This window comes from Papaver somniferum, chromosome 3 (assembly GCF_003573695.1).
Source record: "Papaver somniferum cultivar HN1 chromosome 3, ASM357369v1, whole genome shotgun sequence".
Classification (NCBI taxonomy): domain Eukaryota; kingdom Viridiplantae; phylum Streptophyta; class Magnoliopsida; order Ranunculales; family Papaveraceae; genus Papaver; species Papaver somniferum.
Window position 1 is genome coordinate 219,417,793 of NC_039360.1, and position 19,070 is coordinate 219,436,862.

A 19,070-nucleotide genomic window follows, 5' to 3' on the forward strand; every position below is an offset into this window, starting at 1 on the left:
ATTTAGTCTTCCAGACATTTTTTTTTTTTTTTTTTTTACAGTGTGAAGCCTATGATGGAGGGCAGTTGCACATCTAGCCCAACTGGCTCCCAAGCTTAAAATAACCCAGCCAAACTGACTTCCAAGCCTAAAATCTAAAAGGAAATTGGGCCTCCAAACCCATTTGTTGCAAGAGTTTGCTTCTCCGTAGTCATAATTTTAGCTCCCCTGATATTCCTTTGCAAAAAAGTAACGTTTGTTTAGCGTATAATTTGAAAATGAAATAAACCTATCTTTTTGAAACAGAGACTACAGAGTAGATATTAAGAATCACACAAAGAACAATTTTAGATATTAAGAAAAGTAAACTCACCAGATTTCTAATTTTTGAGGATTAAATTCTTATTTTGCAACATAAATATCACTTTTGCTGTACAATTCAATGAGGACTTTACATTGTACAAGTAAGTGGATATATACAAATGATAAAATATAAGCCAAAAGAAAGGGGGAGAGAGAGAGAGCGATAATTCTCTCCTCTTACGCCAACAGTGGCTGAATCAAAGGTCTTGAAATGGTTGTTCTGTCGAGGTCCATGGTGAATATAACGACTAAGCCGATAACTGCACAGGACGCAGGAACAAGACCCAAACCGTATCTTGTGATTGAAACACAGCCCATGACCGAATTACAACTCTCGATGATTGGTGAAGTTTCTGCGTGCAAAAACAAGATTTTGACATGAAGGAACGAAAAAGTAATACCCATAAAAAGAGAATGTTATTGGCTTCTGAATTAGTACTAAATAGGTTAGGTTGGTTATCTTGAGAAAAATCTACAGAAACTACTAAATAGTCAAGTAATAGCAAACAATAACGGTACTCACGTTGATACGATTCAAGAACATACAGAGCAAGACCACATGACATTTTGTCCAAGAAGCTCAATGAACCGTAAACAAATGCACAACCATTAAGATCTTCTCCGACAAGCACACTTTGCATGCTAATGCCTGTCACCTGGTTTAACATTCGAGGAATGAATTTGATCAAACTATAAGAAGTAAAAATAATATTAGCACGAAAATAAGGGTGAAATCCTCATAAAAGAGAAATTGTCAAGTACTGATGTGGCGGTAAATACAAAAAAGTGATTTTTTGCATTATGGGGTCTGAGCACGCCCATATTGATTATTTAAGTAATTGAACATAAAAATTTTTGGCATACCGTCATTAAGGCGTTGGCAACACCAATAATTACTGAGAGAAGATAGATAAACCCATACAAGCTGCTGGGAAGAATAAGTATCCCTGCACCAGAGAGTATCCACATAATGCTTCCAGCAGTGAAACCCGCCTTAAGACGGCTACTAGTCCACTTCATTTCCTACAAGGTGAGAATAAAATGGTTCAGTACATTAAAAAGAGGATGCCACAGATGAAAACGAGAGACAAACAGAACTCTGTAGAGGTTGGGTTAAACTTTGAACCTGTAGAATGATAGATACGACGAAACTGCAAACGTAGATTATAGCAGGTACCTACTTGCACCAGACAAGTTAAGTCAGACCCCTACAATTTCGAAACGAGAAAATATAGATAGTAAAATGAAAAGCTGCAGTACTTAGGTACTTACCAAAGCCTTGGATGATTGAGCCATTTGCAGATCATTGATGACATAGAATGCAAGAAAAGCCTGAGCACTAAAGAAGCATCAGAATCTTCCCATATTTATCTACACTAGTTCTTTGGTCAATGTGACATCACTGCCTCATGTCCAACAAAATATTCAAAATTATACAGGATTTTCGGTCGTACTTAAAAATTGGTTATAGTCACAAAGGAAGTATTTCCTTATGATTAACATTTTTAACAGAAATCACATTCTAAAATCATATCAATATCAAATAGACATGCCGCAAGTTTGAGTCAGGAGACGCTACTTCAAGATATTAACACATTAACATGTCGTCGTGTCAAGGATTAGGAATTACATATATTGGTAATCTGAGAACAGCAAGGTGAGCGAAAATGGGGTGTTTCCTACTAGTTTATAACGTTTTGGGATGACAAAGTGTAGCAGTAGTGATGTATACTATGAGTCAGAACCAAAAAAGAACAAAATCTTGTCCTTAGGAAGAGAATGCTAACCTGTGAAACATTTGTTATCAGCCGAGTGAGCATGTAAACTAGCGCAACTTGGTAATACAGAACTTTCTTAAACCAGTAATCCCAAGGTATCCTTTGATGAATTTTCCCTTCACCTCCACGTCTAGATCTACACAGTAGTCCGACGAAATAAAGGATGTCATAAATGAAATAACATTTGTCCAGTGACATACACAGATCCAACTCCACTGAAATTATATCATGAACCTGTCATATTAATTTATAATCTATTAAAGATGATGGAAAGAATTGTCTAGTAAGTCCTATATCCATCCCACCTTGGTTCTTTGGTTCCAATAAGAAACACTCCAACAAAGCAGCACCCAATGAAAATAGAAACATATGCAATCCAGCGGTACTGGTCATATTGGAAAGTGAGAAAGTGCCTCAGAATGCGATCTCTCTTTTTTTTTTTTTTTTGATAATAGGATAAGAAAAAAAAAGTAACCACTGAGAAAAAAAGAAAGGAATGGAGAACGTGAATCCTCTTACCTGATCTTCAATATCAAGTTTGGTAACAGCTATCCTAAAATGAAACACAGCTAAGGCAACTGCGTATAAGCTGAGGTTGGCCACCTTTGGCAACAAGAAAGAATAAGAATCAAAACGAAGAACTAAATCAAACTAGAGCACAATTTCCTCGAAATCATGACTGATTCAAAATGCTAACCATTGTAAAAGCATTGCGGCAACTAGCTAGCACAACCCTGCTACTTGAATCCAGTGTGATGCAGTTTACCATAGACCTTCAACAACATGAGAATGTGAATGGTGAATACAAACAGTTCTGGATTTCAATAAAAGGTGTTACTATTGACTTACGCAAAATGATTAATGTTTTGTGAAAAGGGTGTTCTTACATATGGGAAACCTGGGTAACAGCCCAACCCACGTTAAAAATTGCAGCAAACATGCTGTATCCAACTGTTTGCATTGTAGATGAATTGGATCCGACTATGTCACAAGGAATACAACCACCAAAAACAGAAGAGAAGGAAATGGCAACCAAAATTGATCCTGCAGCATGCCATATCTTGAAATGTCCAAACCTGTCTATCTAAAATAAGGAAAGGACGTCATTTACAGCAGAAAACTATAAATGTATGAATAGTTGCGACAGTTTCAACATTTTTAGATGTTGAGAATCTCAATAACAACTAGAGATTCTCGAACATGAACGGGTGACTCAATCAAGACAACGGAGGAGAAAGCATACTAATGCAGTATAATCCCGCACACTGAGCATAGGGGATATGAGTAACGCGACTCACAGAACCCAAAAAATGACCCAAGAGGGAACTGGAACAAACCAATAAAATGAACAAAATGTTAATGTTGATCTGTATCCTAAAATGTTAATCTATAATGGTACAACCTATAGGAATCAGCAGCTTCTGTACATTAAACTAAAGCAACTGATTAAGTATACAAAACATTTTCTTTATCTTGATCTAAACTTACCAGCTCTCCAGCAAATATAGTTGTAAATCCATCAGCAACTTGGCCAGAAAGCATAACTATAGCTGCATCCCTATAAAATCAAATGTGCAAATCAAGACACGAGAACGTAAAATTTCAAATAAGTAATTGCTATGCAGAAAAATTCACAAATTTTACAGATACTTAAAAATTCATAAAGATAACGACAAGATTACATTTGACAACTCTTAGCAATATATTCAAATTCACTTGTAAGAGATACGTGTTAACGGCAAATCAGACGTCATAACTTCAATAGAATTCGTAATTAAAAGATGGTATATATGTTTACTGAATTACTGCGACACAGGAGTTTGTTTTCCACTCTAAACATCCTGCTAAACTTGCAGCACAGTTAGAAATGGCCACCATCTTATTCAATGCAAGTACACTAACTACCACATGATTCCTTACAACTATAAGTCTGTTAGGTAACTGACGTGCCAACCAAAATTTCAAAATGTTTTTGGATAGCTTACTGCAACGGATTCAACACTAAAGACTTTACTCTTTGCGAGACAATCAGCTTCAAATCCTCTTTGTCCAGATTGTCTCTCTGAACCTGAAACCCCTTGCAAGCACTTGCTCAATTGCACTTTCTCTCATCTCTGATGGGGTAGAACTTGTTTCCCACCTTGCTAGAAGCCCTGACTTATCACCTGAACTTTCTATCATAGTCTTTCTTCATCCATCCAATACCAACCCCAGTCCTACAACTTCATCCCTGAACTCCATTTGTTATATGCTATGGTCCATTTGGTTGACTCGAAACAAGTTCATCTTCAATCACAAACCCTCCACACCTTTGCAAACTGCTACAAGAGCAGTGACTCTAGCAAAGAGTTAATCCTTTGTTCTTCAATAGTTTCACCCCATACCCCAGGTGATAATCTCCTAAAACTCGACCCACTCAGCCACATGTTTATCGCAATATTTCAGTTTATTGGCCTGCATCGCCTGAAGGCCATATGTCCATTTTTGCTAAGACCCCATACATGGTCTCATTGTATCCCTACTTTCTCGAAAACATCTATTATAAATGATCATAATGGTGAAACCACACCTAGGTGTTGTAATATTACCTTGGTGCTTGGACAAATTTCTGCTTGTAAACCTATTGAAATCAATCCTACGTGTTAGTATCTTTTTGACTGATTCTCATGACAAAGATACGGAAATAACTCTATGAAATCAATCCTACGTGTTAGTACAATAACGCTCTAGCCAAGTAGTCAGCAACTATGCTCTTTATCTATAAATGTCTCTGGTTAATTGTTCGCCATAAAGGAGTGTCATGCAAACTGCAAAGGCATAGAATCGATGCAAAGATGAATGATCCTCAAAACCTCTGCCCTTATGGAAAGAAAGCAAGCAAGGAGACATGCATGATAAATTCCAATCTCAAATACAAAATGTTCTCTAAATTCAAGGCTGGATTTATCAATATTATCGAATTTGTCAAGTGTGTCAAGTGTATGCGCATGAACAGACAAATATATGCACATTCAGTTGTATACTCAGAAAAAGAAAGTCATATTTTTACAAAAATCATGATTGCTGGTAATTGATTAGGCAAAAATGAAACTAATAAAACATACAAAAACCTTACCTTGGGGATAATCCAATATCTGTCAAGAACATTAAGAGATATGTAAACCAACATGCCGACGTGATGTCATTCAGCATGTGACCAACTCCATAGTAGAGCACAGACAATCTTCCCAATGGTTTAACCCATGATGATATTGACTCCTCATCTCCCATAACGTGGACCATTATGATACTAGACAAGTAGTAGTATCTATTTCGCAATCTAGCTACGACATACTTTACGTTTTTCGAATAAACCCTGGAAACATAAAATCTCTACAGGTTAAGCAAAATTTAATAATAAACCTAAACTACTTCATTCTATAATCAAAATTGCCAAACATATATAAGGCTTTACTAAGAAAAAAACAAAAAATTTAAAGCCTAATATTAGCTGATCACGATTCACATATAAGCAAAATCTAAATAAACTTAAACATCATCCAATGAAAATCAAAAAAAAAAAAAAAAATCTAATCAAAATGGGATGACAGAAAAAAGAAACGGGACTAACCTTTAAATAGTGTTTGCCCCCGAAAAACAGAAGAAACCCAGAGAAATTCCAAAAACACAAGAGGATTTGAAGGTTGCTGGCTGGGAGATTTCTGTTTCTATTTCTATTTAAATAGAAACAGGGAAAGTGAAAAGCTGCTACTTGACTTCGCTTACCAAGAAAAGAAAAAGTAACGTCTTTGAGTGGTGCAAAACTGAAAAAGAAGAAGTGAAGGATTCCGTTTCCAAGTCCTTATTTTCTTTGTTTTTAACGTCAAAATGCAGTTTTCTGTTTTCTTGCAAGTGTTTGCCATCAGCCCCGCGGGACGACTAAAGGGACGCTCAGTGATCACGCAACACTGATATTTATAGGGAGGCTGATATACTCCGGGGAGAATCAATCAGAAAGAAGAATCTATATGAGTATGACTTTTCATTGTGTTCCCCGCCTCTTAGATTCTTCTGGGAGGTCGATGAAAGGGTCACGCAAGCGACCCTAACTTATTTTGTTCTTTTCCCCGTATCCTCCGGAGGAAGTCTATTTTTATAAAGTCAGAGGGTACTAACATAATTTCAGGCCGTCTCACATTTACGGAAAAATTTGTCTCACAAGTTGTATGGCGTATGGATGAGCGGTCCAATTAAATTCTTAGGGTTCTCATTTTGTGTGTGTATATAGTAAACTATGTAATGCTTCTACTCTAAAGTCTAATTGTGAACACACAAATCACGAGGCATCCGAATGCTCACAACCAATCATCGTAATCTAGAGTGATTTGTGATGATAATATCCTAGTGTTGATTTCTTGGCTCAAAACCTTCGGGTTTATCATAGCCTCATCTAACAATTCCCTGCGAGGCGTTTGCGCACGGGATATAGGTAAAAACAAAGAAAGCAAAACGTACAAGTAAAGATCCATGGGGTTAGACAAGTATAAAGTGCTGAAATGTAAACAAGACCGAGGTTTACGTGGTTCAGCACTAAGGCCTACGTCCACGGGGTTTGTTGTTTCACTATATTCTTCACGGTTACAAGAGTAGTCGAATGACTTTTGGGTTTACATGTTTTTATCTTCTAAAGGATTACCTTGCACTCGCAATCTCTCTCTCCTTCCTTCCTTCCTGATTTTCCGATCCCCCTTCCTCTTGGTGGAGAGGGGGTATTTATAGGGTTAGAGTGTGGGACCCATCTCTGAAGGCCGTTGGAACCTTATCTTCTAGTGTCTTGTGTCCATCACGCAGAGGTCTGCGTTTGCCACTTGATCACGCAGAGACATCCTCGCTCGTCCACGGGTTGATCGACACGTATACTGCTCAGAGTGTTTAATGAGGGTGGTTGAGATGCCTGCTCGTGTCAGACAAGTGTCTTCTGCCCCTGTCACGTCCGTGTCAGCTAACTTTCTCTCCACCGTTGATCTTAGCTTCTTTTGGGATGAGATAAAGTAACTCCTTGGGGTTTATTTGGTGTTCCGTAGTGCATCGTATTTTGATGTCTGGCCTGCATGCTTTCCACGTATTTTTCTATATACACGTGTCTGATGGTGAGATATATGTATACACAATTTGCCCCTTTTCTTCGGGCTTGAATGTTTAATGGGTGCATTGAAGAAAACAGTCGTTGCATATTCTTCTATCTCTCCTAATAACTTTTCCTAGATACTTGGGCACGTCTTTTATTTGTGCATTAACTGCTCATGTAACGGGCACGTTTCCCATTCCTCCATTAATTTCCTTCTCTTTCTTTCGGGTATATTAAGGAGAGAAAGAAAATTAATTTCATTCTTCCTAAACATTCTCTCGATTTTAATTCTTCGTTCTTCAGCCCTTAAATTCTCTGTCAGTCTTCATTCTTCAGCCCTTAAATTCTCTGTCAGTCTTCATTCTTCAGCCCTTAAATTCTCTGTCAGTCTTCATTCTTCAGCCCTTAAATTCTTTCCATGAGCATTAATCACGCTTGCCTCCTCTTTATTTCTGATTTGTTCTTTCTGCTGCTGTTTTTGCTGGTAAGTTTTTCTTTTTTGTTTCCATGGTTTTACGCTATGTTGATTTGTAAATTTTCTGCTACTGTTGTTCCTTGTTTGTGATGAAGAACTTCTTTCAATGCTTGCATGCTAGTTTGCCCCTGTTCTTCGTCTTAAATCAAGGAGGCCATTGTTAGGGTAGGGATTTTATGGAATTTCGATCATATGCTAATTTTAGGGTTTCTGCGTTATCGTGTGTGGATTTCTATTTATGTGGTTTTTTGATCGTTGGTAATGTCCTTGAGTTTGTTTTTGACTTGTTTATGATTAATCTTTTCGCAGCCATGTCTGACCGTCCGCGGCTTCCTTATCAGACTCCTGGTTCTGGTCTATCGAGATCTCCTCCGCGTAGAGAGTCTCAAGATGATGTTCGTAGAAGTCGAGTTTCTTCTGGGGCGAAGGCCTCATCTTCTAGGGAAGAGGTTCCTTTGACAAATCTTCTGGGGCTCGAAAAGTCTTTGATCGCGCGGTGTCTCGTCCTCGGGATGTTAGGAGTACGCAGACACCGACTCGTGCTGTCGCTTTTGATGTTCCTCCTCTACGTTCTGTAGTGCCCGAGCATCTGCCGCCCCCTCCTACAACTTCTTTTAAAGGGAAGAGTACAAAGGTGTGTTCCGAGGGCTGAATCTTCAAAAATCCTTCTTTGAAGAGAAAGGCTTCCGAGGCGTTCATTGGTTCATCCGGTCCCGCCGAGGAGGATGAGGCTGCCCCATTGATACGCAGCGTTTCGGTCAGCAAGAAAAAAGTAACGTTCAAGCATATTGATCTCGAGATTTTCAAGGAAAAGCATGAGCTTCAAGCCTTCGAGGTTCGTTTCTATGCCCCTGAGGATGATATTACTTATGAGCTTATCTCAAAGTATGAGTTCGATGAATTTCATTTGTTGACCACGGTTGGTGCGTTCGAAGCTGGTCTTATGCTGCCGTTGTACAAGTCAGGTGATTCCTTCTACTATGATGTGCTTGCTAGTCGTGAAGGCTCTTCCACCAATACTCACAGCCGTTCTGTATCGCAACTATCGGGGAATTATCTCCGCGCCCTGAAGGAATGCTATCTGCGGAGTAAGGGGGAACGACAATGACTTGTTACGTTCCCAATCCCGCGGAGAAGGAATGGTATACTCCTGAGAATTTCAATAACTCCTTCGGTGATTACGTCAACAGTAGGAACCGTAAGCCGTGGAGTGTCAGCCTCCGGAATCTCGCTGCTCCTCGGGGCGAAATTCGTTTGTTAAATGAGGTCAGCGATGCCAAGCTGAAGTATGTTCCCGGCACGGAGGGGTCTAGTCAGCGGAAACTTTTCCCGGCCCGCGAGAGGATCAAGCGCGACCATGACTACGAGTGGCACGCTACCGTTATCGAAGTGGTTGGTCCATGGGCGTACGGTTGGATCCCTGGTCCCCGCGGTTGGCGTCCTACTGAGAGTAGCAAGCCGCGTGAATCTCCTCCTGCTCGTTATGGAGATTTCTGTCCCTGGCGTTTAAACTTCGCAGGTATGAATTTTCCTTATGCCCTTGACGTTGTTGAGGGAGACGAGGAGGAAGGTTCTGGTGCTATACTTCCACCGAGGAGTGCCTCGACTGCTCAGGTACGCGGATTCTAGCTGCGCTTCTCTTCTTTAGAAATTCAACTGTTCGGGAAAAATAATTCTTTTTGTGGTGTTTAGGTGTCGAAGAAGAAAAAGATTAAGCCGAAGCAGTCTTCTACCATTGTGATGGGTGAGGCTGAGGCCCATGAAGAAGTTACAAGTCCGGTGAACGAAGAGTTTGCTGAGGATGAGGAGATTACAGATGGGGAGGAACGTACTGGTACTTCCCCTATCAATGTCGAAGAAGAGGTCTGTGGGGTCAAGATGGTGATGAAGGGAGAAACGCCGCCGGTGTTATTGGTGATATTTCTGTCCCTGTTGGGGATGCCACGGAGACTCTCCCCACCCTTTCTCAAGAGTTTTCTTTTGATCGGCTGTATTCTACAGGGGAGTTTATGGATGATGCCCTCGATTTTCCTGAGGACTTCTCTCTACTGTCCCCCAATGATGATTGGGATGTCCTCGGGGTGCTAGTAACGGAGAGCGCTGTTCAAGATGGTGGCGCGGAGGAGCATGGTGCGCATGTGGGTGCCGACATTTGTGCTGATGGGGCCGTGTCAGAAAAGGGGAAGTCGGTGATTGATTCGCCTGCTGCGGATCTCCCTCATTCGCCGACATCTGAGGGTGAGGACGCCATAATGGATTGGCTCAAGGAAAAGAATCTGCTATTTGTCCCTCATCCCGCCCCTGTTGTTGTGGTGAAAAGGATTCTGATGCGTATACCCGTCGTATGATGGAAATGTCTTCCAAGGCGCGGGTGTCTGAGGCCTGGGGAAGAAATTTGAGTGTTCCCGAAGCTACCCTTGTGTCGGAGCCTCCTACTTCCGTTGCAGATATGATGGCCATAGCCGACGGGTATCAATATGGCTTTCCTCAGCAGCGTGTCTTGAGGTAAATTTTCGTACGTACTTCTACGTGACGATCCAATTCTTCGGTGAAATAATGTTTTTCGTCTTGATGTGTAGATGATGAGGAGTGAGCATTGTAACCACGTGCTGTATCAGTTCTTCAAAGCGAAATCTCTGAAGCTCGAGGCTAAGCTTCGTCACAGAGAAAAGGAATTATCTGCGGCTGAGGTGGAAATAGAAGAGCTGAAGAAAAGCCTCAAGGAGAAAGAAAAGCTGGGTGAAGCGGAGGCCAGTCTTCGTTCAGAGCTTGTTGTGTTCGCTGAGTTAGAGCAAACTCGCGGCCAAGTTTCAGCTTTCACAGGTTTGGTTCTTTTTTTTCTCTTTTTCCCTCGCAGTGTGTCGTCATTCCTCTATTTCTTAGTTGTTCTGTCTGAGTCTCCCCACCCTATCTCCAGTGGGTGGTGTCCCCGAGCTGATATGGCTTCGAAACGAAAGGGCACGGCAGAAATCTCGTATTAAAGAACTTGTTCAGAAAATTAAAAGTGAAGCCAAGAAATGGGATGCTCGGGCTGAGGTATGGCGCGCAAGGCATGTTCAGATGGTCGACATGCAAAATCTGTATAACCATGACCGTGCTTTATTTAATGGTACGCTGCTGTGGACACGTGATAGTCTGCGGGAATCCCGTGAGCGTACTTCTTTGTTGGAGTCTAGGATACAACTTCTGGAAGAGGAATTACAAAAGGCTCGATCCCTCCCTTTTCCAGGAGTTGAGGATAGTGCGTGTCTTATCAGAGAAAGGGACAATGCCCGTGCCGAAGCCATGCTCTAAGCAAGGCCCTTGCCGCGTCCCGCGTTGAAGTAGCTCGTCAGGCTGAGTCTGAGAGGAATCTTGAAGTGTGTATGTACAGATTGAGCAAGGGGGTATCAGAGATAAACAAAGAAGTCGACCACCTTCGTCACATGGATTCGATGAAGCAGGTAGAATTAGATGCCAGTCAATTTACTCTCACAACCTTCAACTAGATTATAAGAAATTATCCGCGGAATATGATCATCTTGATGAAGCGCGAGATGCGTTGTTAATGAGTATGAAGAGGCTTCGGCTTGTGTCGAAGGTATAACCCTATTCCATCGAGTGTGATTGTGTCTTTTCTGTGCTAACTCCCTGGTGTTGTCTTTTTCAGAACTCGAGGGACAACTTCGCGTTGCAAATGAAAAACTTGAAAAGGCTCAATCTTCCTTAGCGCAGCAGGAAGAACAACTAAGCATTTTAAGAGTTTGGCGACATCCCGCGAAGAGGCCGTCGGTGCTGCTTCTAAAGAAGTGAGTCGTCTGTCTTCATTGTTATCCCAAGCCCAACAACGGACGATAGTTATTAAGCACAAGGCTCGGTGTCAATTGGCTGAGGAGACGAACAAGATGCTAGAGAAGATAGAACTTGGCCTAAAGAACGAGCATGGTCTTGTGAAGAATTATCCGTCGTCCAGTTCCTGCTGCCTTGCCTGGCTCCTCGGGACCCATCTGGTGGGAGCGTCCCTTCAAGTCTTCGGAACGATCCTGCTGATGGGGCGGCATCATCTAGGTAGAGACCGCTGCATTTTGTAGAGACCGCAGCGTCATTATCCTCCACTTTTTTTAATTATGTAAAAAGAATATTTTTTGCTAGTATCATATAAAAGGAATATTTTTTGATGTGTACTCTTCCTTGAATTGGCCCTTCACTTTTTGTAATCGTCCTTTATGAAATGGATCCTTTTCTTGATATACCTGCAATGTTGGTTTGTTTTTATTTTATGCATTGTGATGAAAGACTCTAAAAATAAAAAAGGATTTTAAGTGTTTGGGTGCGATCCCGAAGGGAGGTACCTTCGTGATCGGCTTGAGACCTGTCTCCCCGCCGGCGAACCCTTGGCCAGAGGATTCCCAGACGGTGGGGGCCGAGGCAACGTTCTAGGATATGGGGTTTAAAAAATTTACATACACCCATTCCGTCGACCCGTTGCCTTAAGATTGGTTGGGTATCTCTTTCTGCTGGGTGCCTTCCCCCTGGTCTTACACTTATGGACACTGACGGGGGAGCCCTGAGAGATTATAGATTAACTACTTTCCCCAATATTGTCGATAGGTTTAGTGGATACATAGAAAGCTTGTTTGATTGATAGGTTGAGGCCTGCAATTCCTCGTCCAGAGATAGAAACATGTAGAGTGTTCACACTCCCTTCTTCTTCTGGTACCCTTCACGCAGTTGCAAGGCTGCGTTGCACCTATGGGAAGTATGGTTTGAGCCACTTAGCATTCCAAGGATGTCGGAGGACTTCGCCTTTCAGATTACGAAGGTAGTAGGAACCACCTCCCGCAATATCATGTATTATAAAAGGTCCTCCCCACGTAGGTGCTAACTTTACCCATCTCTTCTCTCGTTGATACTGTGGGATTGTTCTCAACACATACTGCCCTTCTACAAAATTCCGGAGCTTTACCTTTTTGTTGTACTCCCTTGCAAGTCTTCGTTGGTAATTTTCCATCTTCTGCAATGCTGCTTCCCTTCTTTCTTCTAGGTCGTCCAATCTCTCTAACATCATGTCTGTTGTGAGATTTTTCTCCCACGCTTCGGTCTTTGTGGTTGGCATGAGTATCTCTGTAGGGATGACTGCTTCAGCTCCATAAGTGAGAAGAAACGGGGATTCCCCCGTGGCGGATCTTCGTTTTGTCCTGTATGCCCATAACACATTGTGCAGCTGTTCACACCATCTCCCTTTATGCTCGTCTAATTGTTTTTTGAGCATAAGGGCGAGGGTCTTATTGGTAGCTTCCGCTTGCCCGTTGCTTTGAGGGTATATGGGGGTGGACTTGTTCTTTCTTATCTTGAAAGTATCGAAGAGCATGTCTATATTTTTCCCCTGTAATTGTTTACCATTATCAGATACAATTTCAGCGGGTATACCGAATCTGCAAATGATGTTCTGGAATATGAAAGTAAACACATCCACATCTCTGATCCTGGCCAAGGCCTTAGCCTCCACCCATTTACTGAAGTAGTCCGTGGCTACTATCAAAAATCGTCTTTTCCCTGATCCTTCGATGAAAGGCCCGACGATGTCTACGCCCCATTTTGCAAATGGCCACGGGCTATCGACGGAGTTTAACATTGTTGCCGGAGCGTGGATCTTTTTGGCGAAGCGCTGACATTCTTCACACCGTCGGGACATCCTCGCGGCATCTTGTATCATTGTCGGCCAGTAATATCCTTGCGTTTTTGCTTTGTCAGCTAGTGATCGCATGCCGCTATGATTCCCCGCGTCACCATAATGGATGTCTTTTAGAATTCGATGCCCCTCTTTCCGGGACAAACAACGTAGTAATGGTCCAAGGAAGGATTTCTTGTACAGGACCCCATCCCGAAGATCATATCTTCCTACTTTGGAGAGTATCTTCCTAGCTTGTTTCTGATCCTCAGGTAAGCTTCCCTTTTCGAGAAAGGCATGGATCATCACTCTCCAGTCATCTTCGTTGCTGAAGTCTTCGTCTTGATTTGCTCTTGACAGGATATCTTCTTCGTCAAAGTCTTTATGGATGTCTTCTCCTACCTGGTCTTCGATATTTTCGTCCACCGTATCTTGATTGGTAGAGAAGGATACTTGAGATGCAATCGAAGGCTCGTATACCCTTGCTATTTTAATAGCTTCGACGTTTTTATCCCTCAGCATGGATGATATATATGCTAGGGCATCCGCGTGCCTGAGGTCCCTTCTGCATAAGTGCCGGAACTTAATGTTCGGGATTTGCGATGCCAATGTTTGGACCAAGGCCATGTAAGCTGAGAGGGTGTCATCGTAAACATTATACTCGAGCCCTATTTGCCGTATGACAAGCTGCGAATCACTTGTCAGCCTTACATCGGTTACCCCCATCTCTATTATTATACGGAGGGCATGTACGACAGCTTCGTACTCAACGATGTTGTTGGTATGCTCTTTGAATTCTAACCTAAGTGCCTGTATAATCCTTTCTCCGGTTGGGGTGATAATGACAATGCCTATTCCTGCTCCTTCCTTATTTTTGGATCCGTCGACGAAGACTTCCCATTGTCTTTGACTCGCAGGTTCGAGGATATCCATTGGATCCTTGTTTTCTTCCTCGGCTTCTGGTATTACCTTAATCTCTTCGTCGTTGTCAAGGGGGAGGTCTGCTAAGAAATCCGCCAGAACTTGGGACTTCCGAGAATGTTGAATTTCATGAATGATGTTGAATTGGTCCAGATGGGTGTTCCATTTGGCTATTCAGCCCACTTTTCCCGTGCTTTTGAGGACTGCTTCCAATGGTGCTTTGCATGGGACCCTGACGAGGTGAGTTAGGAAGTAGGTTCTCAGTTTTTGAGTAGCCCACACCAATGCGAGGATGAGCTGTTCAATCTTAGTATAGTTCCTTTCCGCAGAATTGAGGGTCTTGCTCTCCCGCATCAATTAATTTTTGGATCATTATTTTAAGGTTCTTGCACTTTTCGGTCTGGTGTCCGTTGAAACAATGATATTCACAGTAATCTTTAGACTTCTCGGATCTCGGGGGATGCTTTCCCTTAGACCATGGCCACTCCAGGTTTTCCCTCCCTTTGATTTCTCGTAGGATACGAGCATAGCTAGCGTTGAGTTTCGTGAAAACTTGATCTTCGAATTTTCGATCACCTGTTCTTCGTTCATCCCTTCGTTCCTTCCTATCTTCGTGATGTCTCTCCACTGAGAAACTCCTTTTGGCCCCATTGGTTTGTTCCGCTGAATTGGTGCGGTGAGATCTCTGCGGATATGCCCTCGGGTTTTCCCGTTGAATTTCTTCAAGTCGAGCGTGCTTTTCGATAATTATTCGAAGATCTCCCTCTGTCTTAGGCACGCTTCCATGAATTTCAACAAATAGGGGACTCATTCGGTCTAATCCCCATTTGTAGCAATTGATGCTTACCACTGGGTCCACGCTCCCTATGGCTTGGCAGATCTTGTGCCATCTGTTAGTGTACTCCCTCGTGGTTTCCTTGTAGCCAATCGCCAGTGAAAAGAGCTTATCCATTCCGGTGTTTACAGTCTTGTTGTACATGTATGTTCTTAAGAATTTCTCTGCGAGTTGGTCGTATGAGTGGATGGAGTTTGGCGGCAGATTATCAAACCATGATAATGCCGATCCCTTCAGGCTTGACGGGAAGTATCTGCAGAGTACGGCGTCGTTCTGACCCCATCTATCTAATACACGGTTGTAGTACCGAATATGTGCAACAGGGTCACTGGATCCATCATAGCATTCGAACGTTGGGACAGGGCATTTCAGTGGAATAGGGGTGTTGGCCAAGCGATGAGTTAAGGGCGTAGAGTTAGCTTCTCTCATGACCTCTTCTAACCTACCCCCGCCTTGTCTATTTTTTAATTTCCTGATCTCGGCCATCATCTCATCTCGTAGCTCTTCCATCGCGCGGTGGTGCCCTAAGTTCTTCTGCTCGTTACCGTCTGATTCTCCGTCGTCATAATCCGGGTCGGATACGCTACTTCCCCTAGTCGCATCTCCATTAGCCGCTATGAAGACTCTATAGTCTCGGTTTGCCTCTGGTGCTTTGGAATTTGCTTCATCAAGTTGTTGGCTGGTCTTCGTGCTTTGAGCAATCCGCTCCTTTAAATCTTGATTTTCTCTGGCCAACAGGGCTACAGCATCTGCGTAAACCTGCTGGCTCTTGTTCAGTTCCTCAAGCTCATCCATCAGTCGATGTGATTGGTTGGACCCCTGATTGGGAGTCCCAGCGCGTGCCACTACGGCCATGGTGCCGCCTTCCTCTACGATCTGCACTAAAGGTGGCAGAGGTTCAGCTTCGGTTGATGGCATTTCCAAATAGGGGTGAGTGCCCCTCTGCGGTGCTAGAGCCGCCGGTATGGTTTGATTTTGATCATTTGTTGGTGGCATTCCAAAAGATGAAAGGTGCACGGGTTGGAATGTTCTGGATTCATTCACCCTTTCTCTTGGTTGATGAAGTTGATTCATAGCACAAGTTTTGCTAGCCTCTGCAGCCTTCAGGACTACCGCAGCCGCACCGTACTTTGTTGCCGCTGCTCTGAGAGCCGCTGCTGCAACTGAATTAGCGTTCATAGGTGAAGTGATTTCCGCAGTATCTTGCCTTTGACTGGTCATTTTAGCTTTGTCTCCTTTCTGCTTGCTTCGGGTGATGACCGGGGTCGTCTTGGGTGTTTCCTTTGACGAAGCTTTGCCTTTTCCCGCTTCCTGCGTCTTTTCCATCACGGGTCCTTTTGTCGACAATGAAATCTCGCAGAAACTCGCCTTCTTTACTCACAATACGTTCTTTCTGCACAAGGAATTTCAAACAACGAAAAACGGGAATATCCGCGTGAATCGGGTTAGTTGGCGAAATATCTTCTTCTAGGAGAGGATTAATACATACGAGTTACAATACACGGGTTAAAGTTTTATTAAAAGAGATTTTTTTATTTTTTTATTTTTTTTTTAAAACTACGAAAACCCCCCTGAGAGACGGGTTCGCACGAGATCTAAAGAAAAACGTAAATCCACGGATCAAAACAATAAATCTTATTGAAGATAATAGGTGGGTTTTTGAATATAATAAAGTTAACAAATGATCTATACGGTCCGAGCTAATAAATCAGAGCAATCATATGCCAATTTAAAATGAAATCACAGGACAAGATAAATCTTTTACCGGGACGAAGTCCCTGTTTCTAGCGCCAAATTGTGAACACACAAATCACGAGGCATCCGAATGCTCACAACCAATCATCGTAATCTAGAGTGATTTGTGATGATGATATCCTAGTGTTGATTCCTTGGCTCAAAACCTTCGGGTTTATCATAGCCTCATCTAACAACTCCCTGCGAGGCGTTTGCGTACGGGATATAGGTAAAAACAAAGAAAGCAAAACGTACAAGTAAAGATCCATGGGGTTAGACAAGTATAAAGTGCTGAAATGTAAACAAGACCGAGGTTTACGTGGTTCAGCACTAAGGCCTACGTCCACGGGGTTTGTTGTTTCACTATATTCTTCACGGTTACAAGAGTAGTCGAATGACTTTTGGGTTTACATGTTTTTATCTTCTAAAGGATTACCTTGCACTCGCAATCTCTCTCTTTTTTCCTTCCTGATTTTTCCGATCCCCTTTCCTCTTGGTGGAGAGGGGGTATTTATAGGGTTAGAGTGTGGGACCCCTCTCTGGAGGCCGTTGGAACCTTATATTCTAGTGTCTTGTGTCCATCACGCAGACGTCTGTGTTTGCCACTTGATCACGCAGAGACATCCTCGCTCGTCCCACTGGCTGATCGACACGTATACTGCTCAGAGTGTTTAATGAGGGTAGTTGAGATGCCTGCTCGTGTCAGACAAGTGTCTTCTGCCCCTGTCACGTCCGTGTCAGCTAACTTTCTCTCCACCGTTGATCTTAGCTTCTTTTGGGGATGAGATAAAGTAACTCCTTGGGGTTTATTTGGTGTTCCGTAGTGCATCGTATTTTGATGTCCTGGCCTGCATGCTTTCCACGTATTTTTCTATATACACGTGTCTGATGGTGAGATATATGTATACACACTAATCTCATTATTCTTCCCTTTCCTCTTATTTTTCATTTTTCCGTCTATAATTCTCCTTAAACACGTTATCGGCACGAGCTCTTCCTTACCGCAAAAGAAATATTTTCTTTTATGTTCTCATCAATCGGTATCTCAGAAGCTTAATCAAAGATATTTTTTTTTCCCCTGGTCAATCTTCCGTTAAGAAGGAGGTATTTTGATTAATCATGTGTAAATGTATTTCGGGTTCCGTGTTTTTCGATTAGTCATGAAAGTTCAGGGAACATGTATTTAGGAGTGGGGCGGTATGGGGGTTCGTGTTTTATTTGATTAATCATGGAAGTTCGGGAAACGTGTATTTAAGAGTAGGGCGATATGTGTATGTTGATTGATTAATCATGGAAGTAAGGGTGGGGGTTTGGGTTTTTCTTTCGTAGTCCGGGCCTAGTTAGCAATTCGTGATTCGGCAAACGTACGAGTATTATACGGTTTTGTAAAATTCAGATTCGATCCAAAATTCGTTCAACGGGACGTGATTCGTTAGTAATTCGGAACGGCATACGTACGTGTATAATTCGATTTATAAATGTGAGTTCGGCTCTGAAAATTCGGTATCTATATATAACAATTAATTTGTATTTATAAGGTCATAGACCAATTTTTATGCATATGTGTGAGTTATTTAAAGAGAAGATAAACTTAATATGATGATATTAATAATATATACAACATTAGTTATCCAAGAGGACGTCGTATGGTGGTTTAGATGCTTGGTTAGTGAGTTTGATATCTCTCTCACCTTCACCTTCAAATCTCTTCAGTCGTTTTTGTTTCATAAAAATTACAACACGTCTAATATTCGGTCGTGTATGCTCGGGAGGCAGTAAAGTCCAAAAAGTGGGGTCTTTGAAAAGTAAAAGCTAAAGAATTTATGGCGAATTAAGCGGACGTATCATTCGGGATACGTAAAATTCGTGAACGATTCGCGAATAATCCGGAAATGCCACATAATACGCGACTTGGGTTCGGAGTTGCAAACGTACGCGAATAAGACGGTAAAATTCGTGATACGGAAAAATTAGGGAATGATTCGTGAATCATTCGCGAACTTACTAACTAGGGTCTGGGGAAAGAAAAATAAAAAAGAAGAAAATCTCGTCCCGTTTTCGTCCACGTCCTCGTCTCCGGTTCCAGCCCCAACCCGGTCCGGCCGCCCCAGCTGTGTTCATGTTCTGTTGCGGGAAGTGCGCTACCAAGACTGCCCTGGTTTCGCGTATAAACAGCAGGAACCAAAGTCCGAGGTGTGTAATTAATGTGGGTTTTTATATTGAATTTT

The 19,070-nt window shown here is 42.3% G+C and overlaps 1 protein-coding gene across 2 annotated transcripts; it reads right to left on the reverse strand.

The window, feature by feature from the left end:
• Positions 1-363: 363 nt before the first annotated feature.
• LOC113358706 (major facilitator superfamily domain-containing protein 12-like) lies at positions 364-6,068 on the reverse strand. Of its 2 annotated transcripts, none has more exons than XM_026602353.1 (13): positions 5,731-6,068; positions 5,236-5,475; positions 3,609-3,678; positions 3,008-3,204; positions 2,818-2,893; positions 2,640-2,723; positions 2,426-2,505; positions 2,130-2,256; positions 1,615-1,674; positions 1,469-1,519; positions 1,207-1,365; positions 866-998; positions 364-695 (listed from the first exon to the last, which is right to left on the reverse strand). In XM_026602353.1, exons 2-13 carry the CDS (start codon positions 5,400-5,402, stop codon positions 520-522), a joined length of 1,380 nt encoding a protein of 459 aa, XP_026458138.1. In that variant the 5' UTR covers positions 5,403-5,475; positions 5,731-6,068; the 3' UTR covers positions 364-519. The 2 variants fall into 2 exon arrangements, with proteins under 2 accessions (XP_026458138.1, XP_026458139.1); XM_026602354.1 differs by lacking the exon at positions 5,731-6,068 and adding an exon at positions 3,364-3,446 and having other exon boundaries at positions 5,236-5,303.
• Between the last annotated feature and the right edge of the window lie 13,002 nt (positions 6,069-19,070).